The sequence below is a fragment of the Hirundo rustica genome, chromosome 23, assembly GCF_015227805.2.
Source record: "Hirundo rustica isolate bHirRus1 chromosome 23, bHirRus1.pri.v3, whole genome shotgun sequence".
NCBI lineage: Eukaryota > Metazoa > Chordata > Aves > Passeriformes > Hirundinidae > Hirundo > Hirundo rustica.
This window is the reverse complement of record NC_053472.1, coordinates 2028482-2041098: the sequence shown is the minus strand read 5'-3', so window position 1 is coordinate 2041098 and position 12617 is coordinate 2028482. Positions and strand designations below refer to the sequence as shown.

Here is a 12617-nt window from a genome sequence, read left to right as displayed (position 1 = left end):
ATTAGGCAGTTTTAAATAAATTACTTTGAAAGTTAAATTGTTCCTTATTGCAGTCTGTGTGCTGTTTTTTAAACACAGCACTGGAGCTCTGCTCATGGGGCTCTTTGAATCAGACAAGGAGCAAGTCTTGCTTCATTTGATTAATATTTTAAACTTAGAAATATGTAATTGTAGATACCAGTATTTGTTGATGGAACTTGGATTGAGATGAAAAATTAATTGGCTTTAATTTCATTTGTAAATATCACTGAAGCTGCAAAATACTCCTTTGCTTTTCATTTGCTCAGCTCTCTAAACTCTTCCTCAGGGACTGTTTAATGATTGCAAGTCATTGATGTGCTGGAGAAGATGCCCACGCCTGGAAAATAACGTTCAGTTTGCAGTTGTGCTCAAGCCTGTTGCCCAAAGAAACAGAATTCCGAGCTTATTCCCTGGGTGTGTTCAGATGTGCACAGTCAGTGACTGTAAGACTTCAGGTGCAGATCAGACCCAGAGATTTCCAGAATAAATAAAGATTTCAGCAGAAATGTGACGTGCCAGTCTCTTCCTTCTCACACAAAAGTGCTCAAGGTTCAGGTTTTCACAGATGAGGCTTCTTGGATAATCATTTCTCTGGCTAGTTTGTAAATCAGTGCCTTTTTTCTTTGTAGTCTGGAGAATGTTCAGTATCCCTACCAACTCTACATTGCTCCTTCCACCAGCAGCACAGAGAGGCCCAGCCCAAACGGCCCCGACAGACCCTTTCAGTGTCCCACGTGCGGGGTGCGCTTCACTCGCATCCAGAACCTAAAACAACACATGCTTATCCACTCAGGTAAGAAACACCCCTGCTCCCCACAATTCCTGACTCACTGCCTCACTCTGCAGCAATTGTAATAATGTAGCTTTTTCACTCACCTGCCAAGTGCTTGAGAGTTGATTTCAGAAAGGCTGGGTAGAGGTTTGTCTCGTTGAATGCTTGTTTTGATCCCTGGAGTCTGACTGATAGTTGTGCTCATGGATGATTAGCATTTGTGTGGACTGAAAAAAAACCTGATTGCCTGGGACTCATCAGGATAAGTCATTTTCCTGACAAAGATCTGAGATGAAATAAAGTATACTTGGCCCTTTTATTGCACTGAAGAGGTAGATTGAAATTCTTCCTCTGCCATGTTGGAATTCTCTGCAGTGTTTTAGAGATTTGCAGCTATAAGCAAATAGCTGTCTGTGTCCTTGCATTGAAGAATGTTGCACGCCTTTGGATCTCAGACTTTTTGGAGGGATTGCAGGACAAGTGAATTGGTGTGAACATCAATTTAGCTCCTGCAGGTAGTACAGACAGCCAGAGGTTTATGTGAATGCCTCCTCTGGGCCTTGGTCACCAAATTTATTTTGATTTCTAACCAAGTATGAACTCCCCAATGTCTTTGCTCTTGATGTTTTCAAGACTTGTCAGCATTATGTGGCAATAACATTGACATTTGAGGAATAAAGGGAATATTGAAGGGTTATTGCACTCGGGCACTGAGCCTCATGGTGTAGCATCTCCTGGTTTGAGTCTGACTCTTACCTGCACACAGAGGTTGAACCACTCTAGAGCAGAGCAACCACAGCTGACAAGGTCTAATTTTTTTCCCTGCCAACGATTATTTGTTGAATCCTTTCAAGCAAAATAACCAGATATGCATTTAAAACTTGAAAAAGCTGTGGGCACATCAGGTGCAAAATGATCCCAAGCCTGTTGTTAAAATGTGACAGCAAAGCATCTCTGGCCAACCAGTCGACTGACAACCCCTGGGTAAAGTTGGGAGAGATTTGAATAGCTGGTTTGGAAAAATTAACATGCAAAAGAACTCTCAAAGCTTGTAAATGTTGAAAGTGTTTTCACATGAGCAAAATGGCTAAAGAGATTTCCCTCAAACTACCAGAGGAAATGGGTGCCCTTGGACAGTAGGAAAGCCTGAAAAGTTTGAGCTCCACCAGACCATATTCCAGTTTATTAACTTGTTTTCACATGCTTAACAGGGCATTTCAGTGTAACCTTAACTACAGCTTTCTCTGTCTAAAAGCCCTCAATTAAAAGTTCACCTCCTGCTTTGAAAGTAAGGAAAGCAGAGTGAAAGGCTGGGGGAATTAACAGCCAGGGCTGATGCGCATTCAGCCTTCTGACAAAATCTTTTTTATTCCTTGACAGCCCTATTATGAATTGAGCTCCATATTCCAGAGTCTTAGCCTTATGTTTGGGTTTTCCCACTTTCTGGAGTTTTTTATTAAATCCGAAGGTTTTGGTGACTAAGACTTTTATGTTGTAGTGGTTCTGGTTTTGTGATTACGCACTCAGCACTGCAACATGTTGCAGAGCTCGCATGTTTTACGGTAAAAAACGGAAAATGAGCTAGGAACTGAATTTCTAAATTAATAAAAGAAAATAAAAGAGGGGCGTGAAGCTCAGCTGTCTTAGAGAGCTGTCCATCGTGCAAAGTTGCCGAAAATTCTTGTACAGCAAGGTTCCCACGCAATATAAAGGCTCCTCCTGCCCCTTTTATCACCATTCCTGCTGCATTACAGGGGCGTCCGTGTGCACACAGTCCCTCTGCCAGAACACTTCTCCAAAGGCAGCCAGAAAAAACCATTGCAATTAAGGGTAGGCTGATAATTGCATTGTTGGGAACCAGTCTGGCACAAGAATCTGCCGAGATCAAAGGAGTTCAAAGGCGCTGGGGACGACTGCAGCATCAGGTCCTTGCTGGCTGTGCCTGGGGATCTTTAATCCACAGGGGCTTGTGTTGGTTCAGAGCGTGGGGAAGGAGCCTCGGGACAGGTCACAGCCACGAGATTTCTTGGAGGTTGTTACCGAGGGAGTGCAGCACTGCTCTAATTATTTCTGCCCTTTCAAAGTTCACAGAGAATCTCTTCCTCAAACAGGGCTTTGCTGTGACTGCCTACAGCTGCCGTCCCCGTGCTGTAGCACTGTGGGAGGATTTTGCCCCTGACCCTTGCGTGGTCGCACGAGGTGAACGTGTTTTGCGCTCTCTCTTCCGCAGGCATTAAACCCTTTCAGTGCGACCGCTGTGGGAAAAAGTTCACCCGAGCTTACTCGCTCAAGATGCATCGCCTGAAGCACGAAGGTAAACGCTGTTTCCGGTGCCAGATATGTAGTGCCACTTTCACTTCCTTCGGGGAATATAAACACCACATGCGGGTTTCCCGGCACATTATCCGCAAGCCTCGGATTTACGAGTGCAAAACATGCGGCGCCATGTTCACCAACTCTGGAAATTTAATCGTTCACCTGAGGAGCTTGAACCATGAAGCGTCAGAGCTAGCAAACTACTTCCAGAGCAGGTGAGGTGCACAGCAAAAACCTAACAGGGAAACTTGCTCTTTTCTTTTTTTGCCTTTTTTTTTGCCTTTTTTTTCTTCCTTTTTCTTTTTTTTTTTTTTTTTTTTTTTTTTACTTAGATCATAATTTCCTGCTTTCAGGGCAGCCTGCTGTGCCTCTCATCAGGTTGCCAGCTAATTTCAGTCAGATTGATTCCTGCTCCACTCTCTATTGTATCTGATCTGTCTTACAGCATAGGAGGCTACTGAAGAATCCAGTGATATGCAGAGGCTGGTTCTGGGTTATTTAATTTCTCTTTTCAGTGGTAGCTATGGCCAGGCCAATGGTGTGAAGCCATAGTGTTCTGTCCTGCAGTATCTGTGATTTGATATTGATTTGCTTTTCAAAATCTTGTACGTAGCCTGATCCCTTTCATAGGGCACAGACTTCCTACTTCATTTTAAGTGCTTGTTTAACACTGTGGAAAGATTGCATGACTCCAGACCTTCTCCTTTCTCATTTTCTAGATAACATTACTAAATGATTAGCCTAATAGGTTTGGAAATAGTAAGGGCCACTTGGACATTTTTTATCAGGGCGCAAAAGACTTGGCATATCTCACAAATGCACTGCTAAAGACTGTTAAAAGAGTTTTGAGGTATCAGAGGAGCACTGTATTCTCTCATTGATATAAATATAATTGTTGGAATATGAGATAGAAAATATGAAAGTTGGATCAGAGAAATTGAAGACAGGAAGGTCTTCCAGCTCTTAAATCTACAGAGAGAGTACAGCTTGGTGTGTGTCAGTCATCTGCCTTCAGCAATGCAAAAGACGTGTTCTGAGTGTTACAGCATCACAATCCCACCCCTCCTGATTTCCAGGCATTATTCTTTTTCTCATAAAAAACATTGGAGTATTTTGTTCTATTTGATTAACTCAGAAGTGACATAGGATAAAAAAAATGAAAAACAAAGCAGGAAAGCCAGTTGCTGTTCTTTCAGCAGAATATTGTTTAAAAGTACAAGTGCTTCATATCTGTGGGCTTACGCCGTTCTTGTTCTTGGCTCTTGTGCCAAAACCAGAGTGAAAACTCTGCAGGGTGATGCCCTGGCTGTGGTAAGCACTGCATTGTTGTCAGCAAATTAAAGTCATGTTAAAGGGTGTGATTTCAGTTGCCTATAGCCCTTCCTTCAGTCTGATTTGACAAACACGAGGTTTAGCAGAGCTGGCTGTGAGTTCGGGTTGGAGCAGTGAATGCTGCTGTCATTTAAGGATTTCTTTTAACTGAGGCATTGCCAGGTGAACCAAAGCATTAAAATGTGCTTATATGTGATATACTTGTCTCAAGTACAAACTTCCTGTCTGGTGCTGAAAACTTGCAAAGAAATTTATTTCCATTCTGTCCTTGTGCACTGAAAATACAACTGGAGTGTTGGATAGGTTTTCTTTCTCAGCCCTCAGCTGTTAAGAGTGCAGGGCAGGAGCAGAAAGGATTAAAAGGGGAAGGAAATGCAATTCCATTCTTTTCTCAGGAGTGTGATACGTGTCAGGATCACAATCCCTGCTGCAGCTGGCAGCTTCCTGTGCCTTCAGCTGCCTCACCTTGTGCCTCTGGTTCCAGCCTGCCCTCTCAGAGGGGAGTCCTGCTGCAGCTCTGGGGGTGTTGTACCTCAGACACGGAAAGGGCCACATTTTGCCAGTGCTGAACTCGTTTTTGTTTCTATTTTTAAAGCCCGAGTGCTCCCTTTTTTTCAATGAGGTTTTCAGTGCCTAAATGTGTTCCAGACATTAACCTGCATTCTCATCAAGGTGATACAATCTAATAAGAAGAAGTTGCTGTGTAGGAAATACGGATGTGAAATAGATGCCGTTGGATAAATTCTGTGTGTATGTGGAAATGAGAACCAGTGGAGAATGTCAGTGCCACGATCGTGGCCAATGTGAAATGAGTACCTTTGTTCTCTGTCTATGCGGTGTGTAGCTTGTGTGATGGAGCTGATACCACGGTGTGAGAAATGACATTTCTCTTCTGTCCTTTACTCCTCTTCCAGTGACTTCCTAGTACCGGACTACTTAAACCAGGAACAAGAGGAGACCCTCGGGCAGTATGAGCTAGGGGAGCATGGCTTTGAGAGCAACTCTTCTGTCCAAATGCCTGTCATTTCACAGGTGTCGTCAACTCAGAATTGTGAAAGCACTTTCCCCTTGGGGTCTCTGGGTGGGTTGGCAGAGAAGGAAGAAGATGTGCCAGAGCAGCCAAAGACTAACGCCACTGCTGAGGCAGCCGCGGGTGACCCTCCAAAACCGGAGCTGTCATCCATTACTATCGAATAATTCATGGTTTGGTTTCATTTTTGTTCTTTGGAAAGTGCCTGTGTTTGGTCCTGTACATTTTAATTTAATTTTTTTAAAACGAAAGGTGGGGAGATTTTCCCCTTTTTACTTTGTAAGCTTCGCTTTAAACGGAAAACTGCGACAGATGTTACATTATTTTTCATGACTGAATGATCACGTCTGTGAAAATATTTAAGACTGATTGCACAAAAAAAGATCTTGTCAGAACATCATGGAAGCTGTGATACACTTCTAAAGAAGAGCAACTGATTCAGATCACTTTAACTATTCCTTCTTCCACAGTTAGAGCAGCTCATTAAGTTTCTCTTGCTTCTGCAGGCCCTCTGGTAAAGGGAAAGAAATCAGAGGAAAGCTTTTTCAAATGATAAACAAAAGGATGCATTGGAAACCGTGATTGAACAGTTTTGACTAGTTTTGAGTGGATGCTTTAATGTTCTGCATAAAGAAGTGACACTTCCTATATGTGCCTGCTGTTTCTCAAAGCCCTTACTGTGCCCTGTGCTTGGAAATGGTGAGCAGCTTTGAAAGGAACAGTCACACACTTCTTCAAAACACACACGATCCCTGTCCAGCCCAGATGAATGCCAGGTATTCCTACTTCTCCTGTTCCAGTCCTTTTAGAAACTGCTTGATCAAATAGCCAAAACAGATCTGCCCAGCTGAGGTTAGGCGTGGAAAGTCCAGAGGTGCACCAGGAATTGGGAATGATGGAAAAGCGTTTAGCCATGCAAGCCTGACAAATCTCTCCTGACCGTACCTGTCTCTAGATGGGGAACCACAAAGGAAAATGAAAGCTTTCCCAAACTGAAATTCTTAGACCACAGCCAGATTATTTGCAGTTCTGATCACTACCCCTTCACATGCACGCTGTATTTTTACTAATCTGAGAGCTAGCTAGAGGGAGTTTATAGACCAGAAAAAATCAGCTCTATTGTGTATTATTACGCATTTTTTTGTTTATAGATACATATGTATAGTTCCAGAGATTTTTATTAGCCTGTTTTGGACAAAACAAGCAATTTATTCTCTCTAAGGACAACTTTCTAACCAACAGGGGGTTGTTTACAAAAAGCCTATAGAGCAATGATGAATTGTTCCTGTTTCAAAACACTTTAAATCTTTGCCAGCTCGGTTTATTAAAGGCCATTACTCCAGCTACACACACAGCTCAAGGAAGCAATAAACTGAAAACACTTGCAATTTCATTTTTCCATATTTAGAAAAAGGCTACAAATGGAGGGTGTGGGATTTTCAGAGCAGTGAGTCTTGTTTGGTCGAGGCTGTTTGGGCTCAAGTACTGCTTTGAAACCTAAATTAGGAAGTACATTTAGGAGGTTTGTGATTTTTCTTACGGCTTCTGAAGTTAACTCAGTGTTTGATGCCAAATGCCCACGGCCTACAGATGATGTGCTGAGTGAGTAGGTTTTGCTTGATCTCAGTATTCCAAAGGCATGATATACTGCCTTAGTTTTGAGCGTTGTTTTTTGTAAATTGTTGTTTTCTGGCCGGATTTGCTTTATGCAAACATGAGGAGGAAATGAAACCAATGGAGAAGGGCTGCTCCTGAAGAAACAGAAGGCACAAAAGTTGTATTATATTGCACATCAATTTGTATTCAGTCAGCCTAAGCAGCTCTGATACTCTCTGGGTCTGAGTTCTTTCTACTAATAGCCAGCTTTTGTAAGGAAAAAAGTTTATTGACCTTTGGAAAGAGTTTAAAGGGTTTCAGTGACTTCAGCAATTTTTCTTTTTAGGTAAAACCCACATATTTTAGTGGAACAGAGCGAAAACAGTTGGGATTTAAGTACTTCCCAAATTGCTGGAATGAGGTTTCTCCACCAGATCCAAAGGGTGTTTTAGAAACATGCTGCAAAGAAGTTCTGTGCTGCAATTCAGTCTTGATTCTATCCACCTTTGTGAGGTTTCTTAGAAGGGCTTGAAGGAGAAATGCTTTTTCTGGGCTGCTGTGCTGTGAAATAGCCCAGTGCCTGTTGACGAGCTGAATTTAGAGACCATTTCTCTTCTACTTCTGATTTCTCTGAGGAGCCACTGAGACAAGACAATGCCTTTTGCTGAGCTTTATTCTGAACTAGAGGGCTGCGACACTGAACTCAAATACAGCATTTGCTCTTTTTTCCTGACGCATTATGCAGGTAAATGAGAGTCCTTTGAGATTCGTGTTCTGTAAACAGCTTCACCCAAACCACATTTCCTGACTGCAGAGATGTAATAATCAAAGGTGGTCAGGTATGAGGTGGAGGACATAATCTGATCATTAGAATCTGAGCATTTTCATCCCTGAAGTATTCTGCTAAAGAGTTCATTGGTGAGAAGGTACAAACGCACCGTAGACATATCTGGATATTGGATTTTTAAGACTTAAAATTTTGAGTCAGAAGGCAAATTGCTTTCAGAATACCAAAGAGAAGGGGGGAAGTTACAAAGACTTCATAGCTCTGATCTGTTCTTCCTTGAAAAGAAATAAGATCATTAACACCGAGGTACAAGGCAAGGCCTGGGGTTCATTATTCATTGCATTGTGTGTTACACATTATCTTTTCAACCTCCCTATCTCTGGGTAACATCTTAATTTAGTTCTCACTTTTCAGTCTGGTTCAGCTGGCGGAACAATAGAGTTCTTGGAGGATTTTGTTTGGTTGGTTTAGGGTTGGGTTTACTTGTTAATTTTCCTGTCTGTAATTGTTTCTGGTTAATATCTCTTCTCCATAGAAATGAATACAGTTTAAATGCAAACACCATTTTATTTCTCCTCTCTAACTTGTTGGAAGTGTTCAGTTCTTTGAAATGTTGGTGTTCTTCACAAGAGAGATGTAAAAACACAGGACATCTTAAAACAATTTATGTTGCTAATGTACTTGGATTCCAAACAGACGGAGAGAGAACTACAACAGAAAAAACTTGCCTTAAACTACACTCGGGATTAAACCTAAAACATAAATTTCTTTCAGTTACATTATCAGAGGGTTTTGAATTCTGAGATGCATTTTCTTATTTCTTCTTCGTTTATTTTTCCTCCCCCCAAAAAATCCATCATTTAGTGTGCATTTCTATGTCTGCTTGGCAAGGGTCAGGCTTGATGTGGCTCAACCCTCGTGCTCCAAGCAGAGTCAGCCACAAGTGGTGTTTCCCACAGCTGGAGTTCAGTTGTCAGGCTCACAGAGACCACGGTCAAGTCTCTCATACTGAGAGATCAGTAGACTCGGTTATTGAAAATGGTTCTGGGTTCACATGGATTCTGAGTCGAAAAGGTGTGAATTTAAACTTTTTAAAAAAGTAATAGCTGCCAATGCAGTCAAATATATTTTATAAGACTATGATCCCTATATGTCCCCTGCGGGATGAGATTTTATTGTTTTTAAGCTATGGTTTGAGGTTTTTATACGAGGGCTTCGGGCGCTTCTTGGTCGCTGGTTCCAGCCTGCAGCCCGGGCTGTGGGAGCACTGAGATGAATTCTGGTCTCTCCCAGAGACAAATCAGGAAGCATTTTATATGCAAATCCAGCGGGAGCTTTGTGCACCCTGCAGGGATGAGGGAATTCAGATGGAGGAGCACCCGCTGCTCCTACATCCATTGCAACTTCCACACCATCAGAATATGGAGAATAGCTGATCTTCACTCAGGCCGCTTACGTTCGAGTTTTGCTCACAAGGTGAAATCCTGTTTTGGAGGGTTCTCATCTCCAACCGTAGACATAATAAATCCCATAGCATCGTGATGGCAGGTAAGAGGGTTCAAGGGCAGACAGTACCTCAGCCACATCAGAGGTACCTGGTAAATAGAGTGGGTTCCAAGTATTTGAGGAAATGTACCATAAAAGAAACAAATGTGAAAATGTGAATTTTTTTTAGTGCGACAGTACTTACTGCTCTGGGTTTTTGTTCACTCCGTGTGTGCTAGCACGGGAACTCCGTGTCCCACAGGTCTCGGCTGCAAATCTGGTTGCACTAAAAAAAAAAACAACAAAACAAAAAACAGCGGAATCTGGTGCTGCCAGCCTGTGTGGCAACTGTACCTGCAGTCTTCCTGAGGGTTGCTGAAGTCCCCAGAAGAGTGATTTTGTTTCACCATTCATTTAGCTGATGCATGCTTTTGATATTCTGACCTGTAACCCTGGCTACACCGAGTCCTTGGACAGCTTCCTTGCTCTGTTCCTGCAGTGCCTTCACTCGAGGTGCTGCCCCACGGTGAAACCCTGAAGAGGGATAAGCGGAAGCTGGAGGTGGGGGGAAAAAAAGAAAAAATGTGAATTAAATTATTGTTGGGCTTCTTTGTGCATTTTAGTAACAGTGAAACCCCCTTAACTGTGCCAGTCTCCAGTCACCAGCCGTATATCCAGTCATCATCTCATCCACAGTACAGCTTCTCTTGTTGATGCTGGCCACAGCTAGATTACTTGGCATGTTTATTGACCTAACAGAATCGGTTTTGGTTTTGTTTTTTAATGTATACGATGTTTAAATACACTTCACATTTTATATAATACTATCTGGCTATTAGTATTTTTCAGGAACCATAGTTCTTGGTGGCTATATATATTTTTGTGACTTTTTTTGTAAACTAAGTGCCGTTTCAACGTTACAATCATTTTTAGAGTTATTGTAATCAATGTGAATATCATGTTTTTTCAAATCTGTTCTGAGCCTGTAGTGTTTGCTTTGTGATCATACGTGTAATGTATATATTCTGTATAGTTACATTGTATTGAAATACTAGCTTGTTTGATATAAGAAAAGTATGTATTGGGTACCTTTTTGCTAGCCTGGTTGTTTAATCTTTAAAAAAAAAAGTTCCAAAATACAAAAAAAAAAATAAAAAAAAAAATCTCCAAACTGGTCCCATTATAGGTCAAAATTAAGGGGGGAGAAAAACTAGTTTTGAGTGTCTTTGGATAGAAACATGAAGCTAAGATTTTTCATTAAAATATTAATGTTTTATGGAGTATATCTTTGCTTCGTGTCGTTATTTAACTCTGGCAGAGTTTGCCTTGCTGTACAGCAGAGTCACTTGGGCCTTCAGGGAGGAGTTGCAGCTCTGTCTCTTGAGCTGCATCCTCTTAGAGTTTTGCTCATAATGAGGCCCAAAATAGGTGATGTGAGGAGAATTCGCTGGTGCTGAAGCTGCCACTGGGAGAAAGTAGTTTAAAACAAAATGAACATTAATAGATGCTTGGAGAAGTTACTTGAGTAAAGAGTATTGAGAATAAAGTACACATTTCTGTTTCATTTTCCACTGTATATTAGATTGCCTTCTGTTCATGTTCTGGTTCTGCAGAAGTGGTGGGGCCAGCTTTCCACAGGGTGATGTTGATGGGAAGCCAAGGGGGAGCCTAATCAAATTAGCCGAAGCAGAAGGTGTTTAAAAAGAAGAGGAGGCAGTCACTGCAGTGGCAGCTCTGAGCTTCAAAGTAGTCCTGAAACAGCCCAGAGTGATGAGACATAAAATCCATCTCTGCTGTTTCTACAACCCTTGCAATTAAAATCACTTTCCTCCTACAGACCCATGTGTCAGAGTGAGCTGGAATCCCCGCTGGATCAACACAGAACTTGGGAAAACGGGAGGTTGGGAAGTGCTTGGCTGAAGAGGTAACTCTGCCCTGCACCAGCTCAGTAACCAGCAGGCTGGAGTGGTTCATACACCAGCTGCCAGAGCTGGGCAGGGCACCCCTGGGTGATGGGGAAGCTGACACAGAGCACCCAGAGCTGGGCAGGGCACCCCTGGGTGATGGGGAAGCTGTAAATTCAGAGCACCCCAGAGCTGGGCAGGGCACCCCTGGGTGATGGGGAAGCTGTGAATGCACAGAGCACCCAGAGCTGGGCAGGGCACCCCTGGGTGATGGTGAAGCTGACACAGAACACCCCAGAGCTGGGCAGGGCACCCCTGGGTGATGGGGAAGCTGTAAATTCACAGAGCACCCAGAGCTGGGCAGGGCACCCCTGGGTGATGGGGAAGCTGTGAATTCATAGAGCACCCCAGAGCTGGGCAGGGCACCCCTGGGTGGGTGCTGAGGCCTGGGCTGCTGACTGGAGCAGGTTTTTCCAAAGCATGACCCTATGTTTGGTGTGCAACATCTTTTAGCCACCCTTAACAAAGCAAGTGCACACTATTGAAGCTTTTTGTGTGGCTTCCTTAGAGCGTTAACCATTTTATTCCTGGCAGTAATGAAGGATTATTTATTTTGCTTAGAGGGGAGTGTCTGAGCTAAGACCAAACTCAGCTACCGAGAATGTGGCAGAGCAGGGACAAGAGTTCTCCCAGGGCTGATTGCACCATTCCTACCCAGGTGATATCCCCAGGAAAACGCTGCTGAGAGAAACCTGCCTCAGGTTCTGCACAAAGTGCTCTCCACAAGCTGCATCTCCAGAGCAGTGAGGTGACATCACCACTGTGAGAGCTGAGGCTGCTGTGAGCGTGCAGAGCAGGGGAGGTGTCCATGGCAGAGCCTTTCTTACAGCCCAGAGGTCGGGGTGCAGTCCTGGTGGAGTCTGGGCTCTGATAACTGCTTCAGAGCACACGAGCGTGCTTGAAGAGCAGATTTACTGGTAGAAGCCCTGATTTCCTTAGCTGCCTTTCACAAATCCTTGAGAAATAGGCCACAAACACCCAGAGTGAGATCTGTGTGTTTGAAAACCACTCTAAGGGCTTGAGTTAATTGCCTTTGAGCATGAGTTGCCTTTCTCCCAGTCACAAGGTCTCAGGTGAGGATAAGAGAGCAACTCACAGGGCATCTATTTATGTGTCTCACCTGAACCTGTACCTCGCTGTTGAAGTTTGAACTCTTCTATCCAAATTATCCAAAGTTAATTCAACATACCCGTGTGTTAATTTGAGTGGCTGTGCCCTGACTCTTAGACACACACATCCCTCTCATTTCAAACACTACAGGATTCCTGTGGGAGTGTCTTGAGGAATGCATGCACTGCATCTGGGTAAACTGCA

The 12617-nt window shown here is 43.2% G+C and overlaps 1 protein-coding gene across 3 annotated transcripts in view; it reads left to right on the top strand.

Annotated features, from left to right (window-relative positions):
* The window catches only part of ZBTB44 (zinc finger and BTB domain containing 44), a 37112-nt gene extending 26488 nt beyond the window's left edge, over window positions 1-10624 (top strand). Inside the window, exons 4-6 of one of the 3 annotated variants that reach the window (XM_058423377.1) lie at window positions 702-814; window positions 3024-3324; window positions 5356-10624. In XM_058423377.1, coding sequence (XP_058279360.1) covers window positions 702-814; window positions 3024-3324; window positions 5356-5638 — 697 coding nt within the window. In that variant the 3' untranslated portion in view covers window positions 5639-10624. Of the gene's footprint in view, window positions 1-650; window positions 815-3023; window positions 3325-5355 lie in introns of all 3 variants that reach the window. The other 2 variants (XM_040085011.2, XM_040085012.2) reach the window with 2 other exon arrangements.
* Window positions 10625-12617: the final 1993 nt, after the last annotated feature.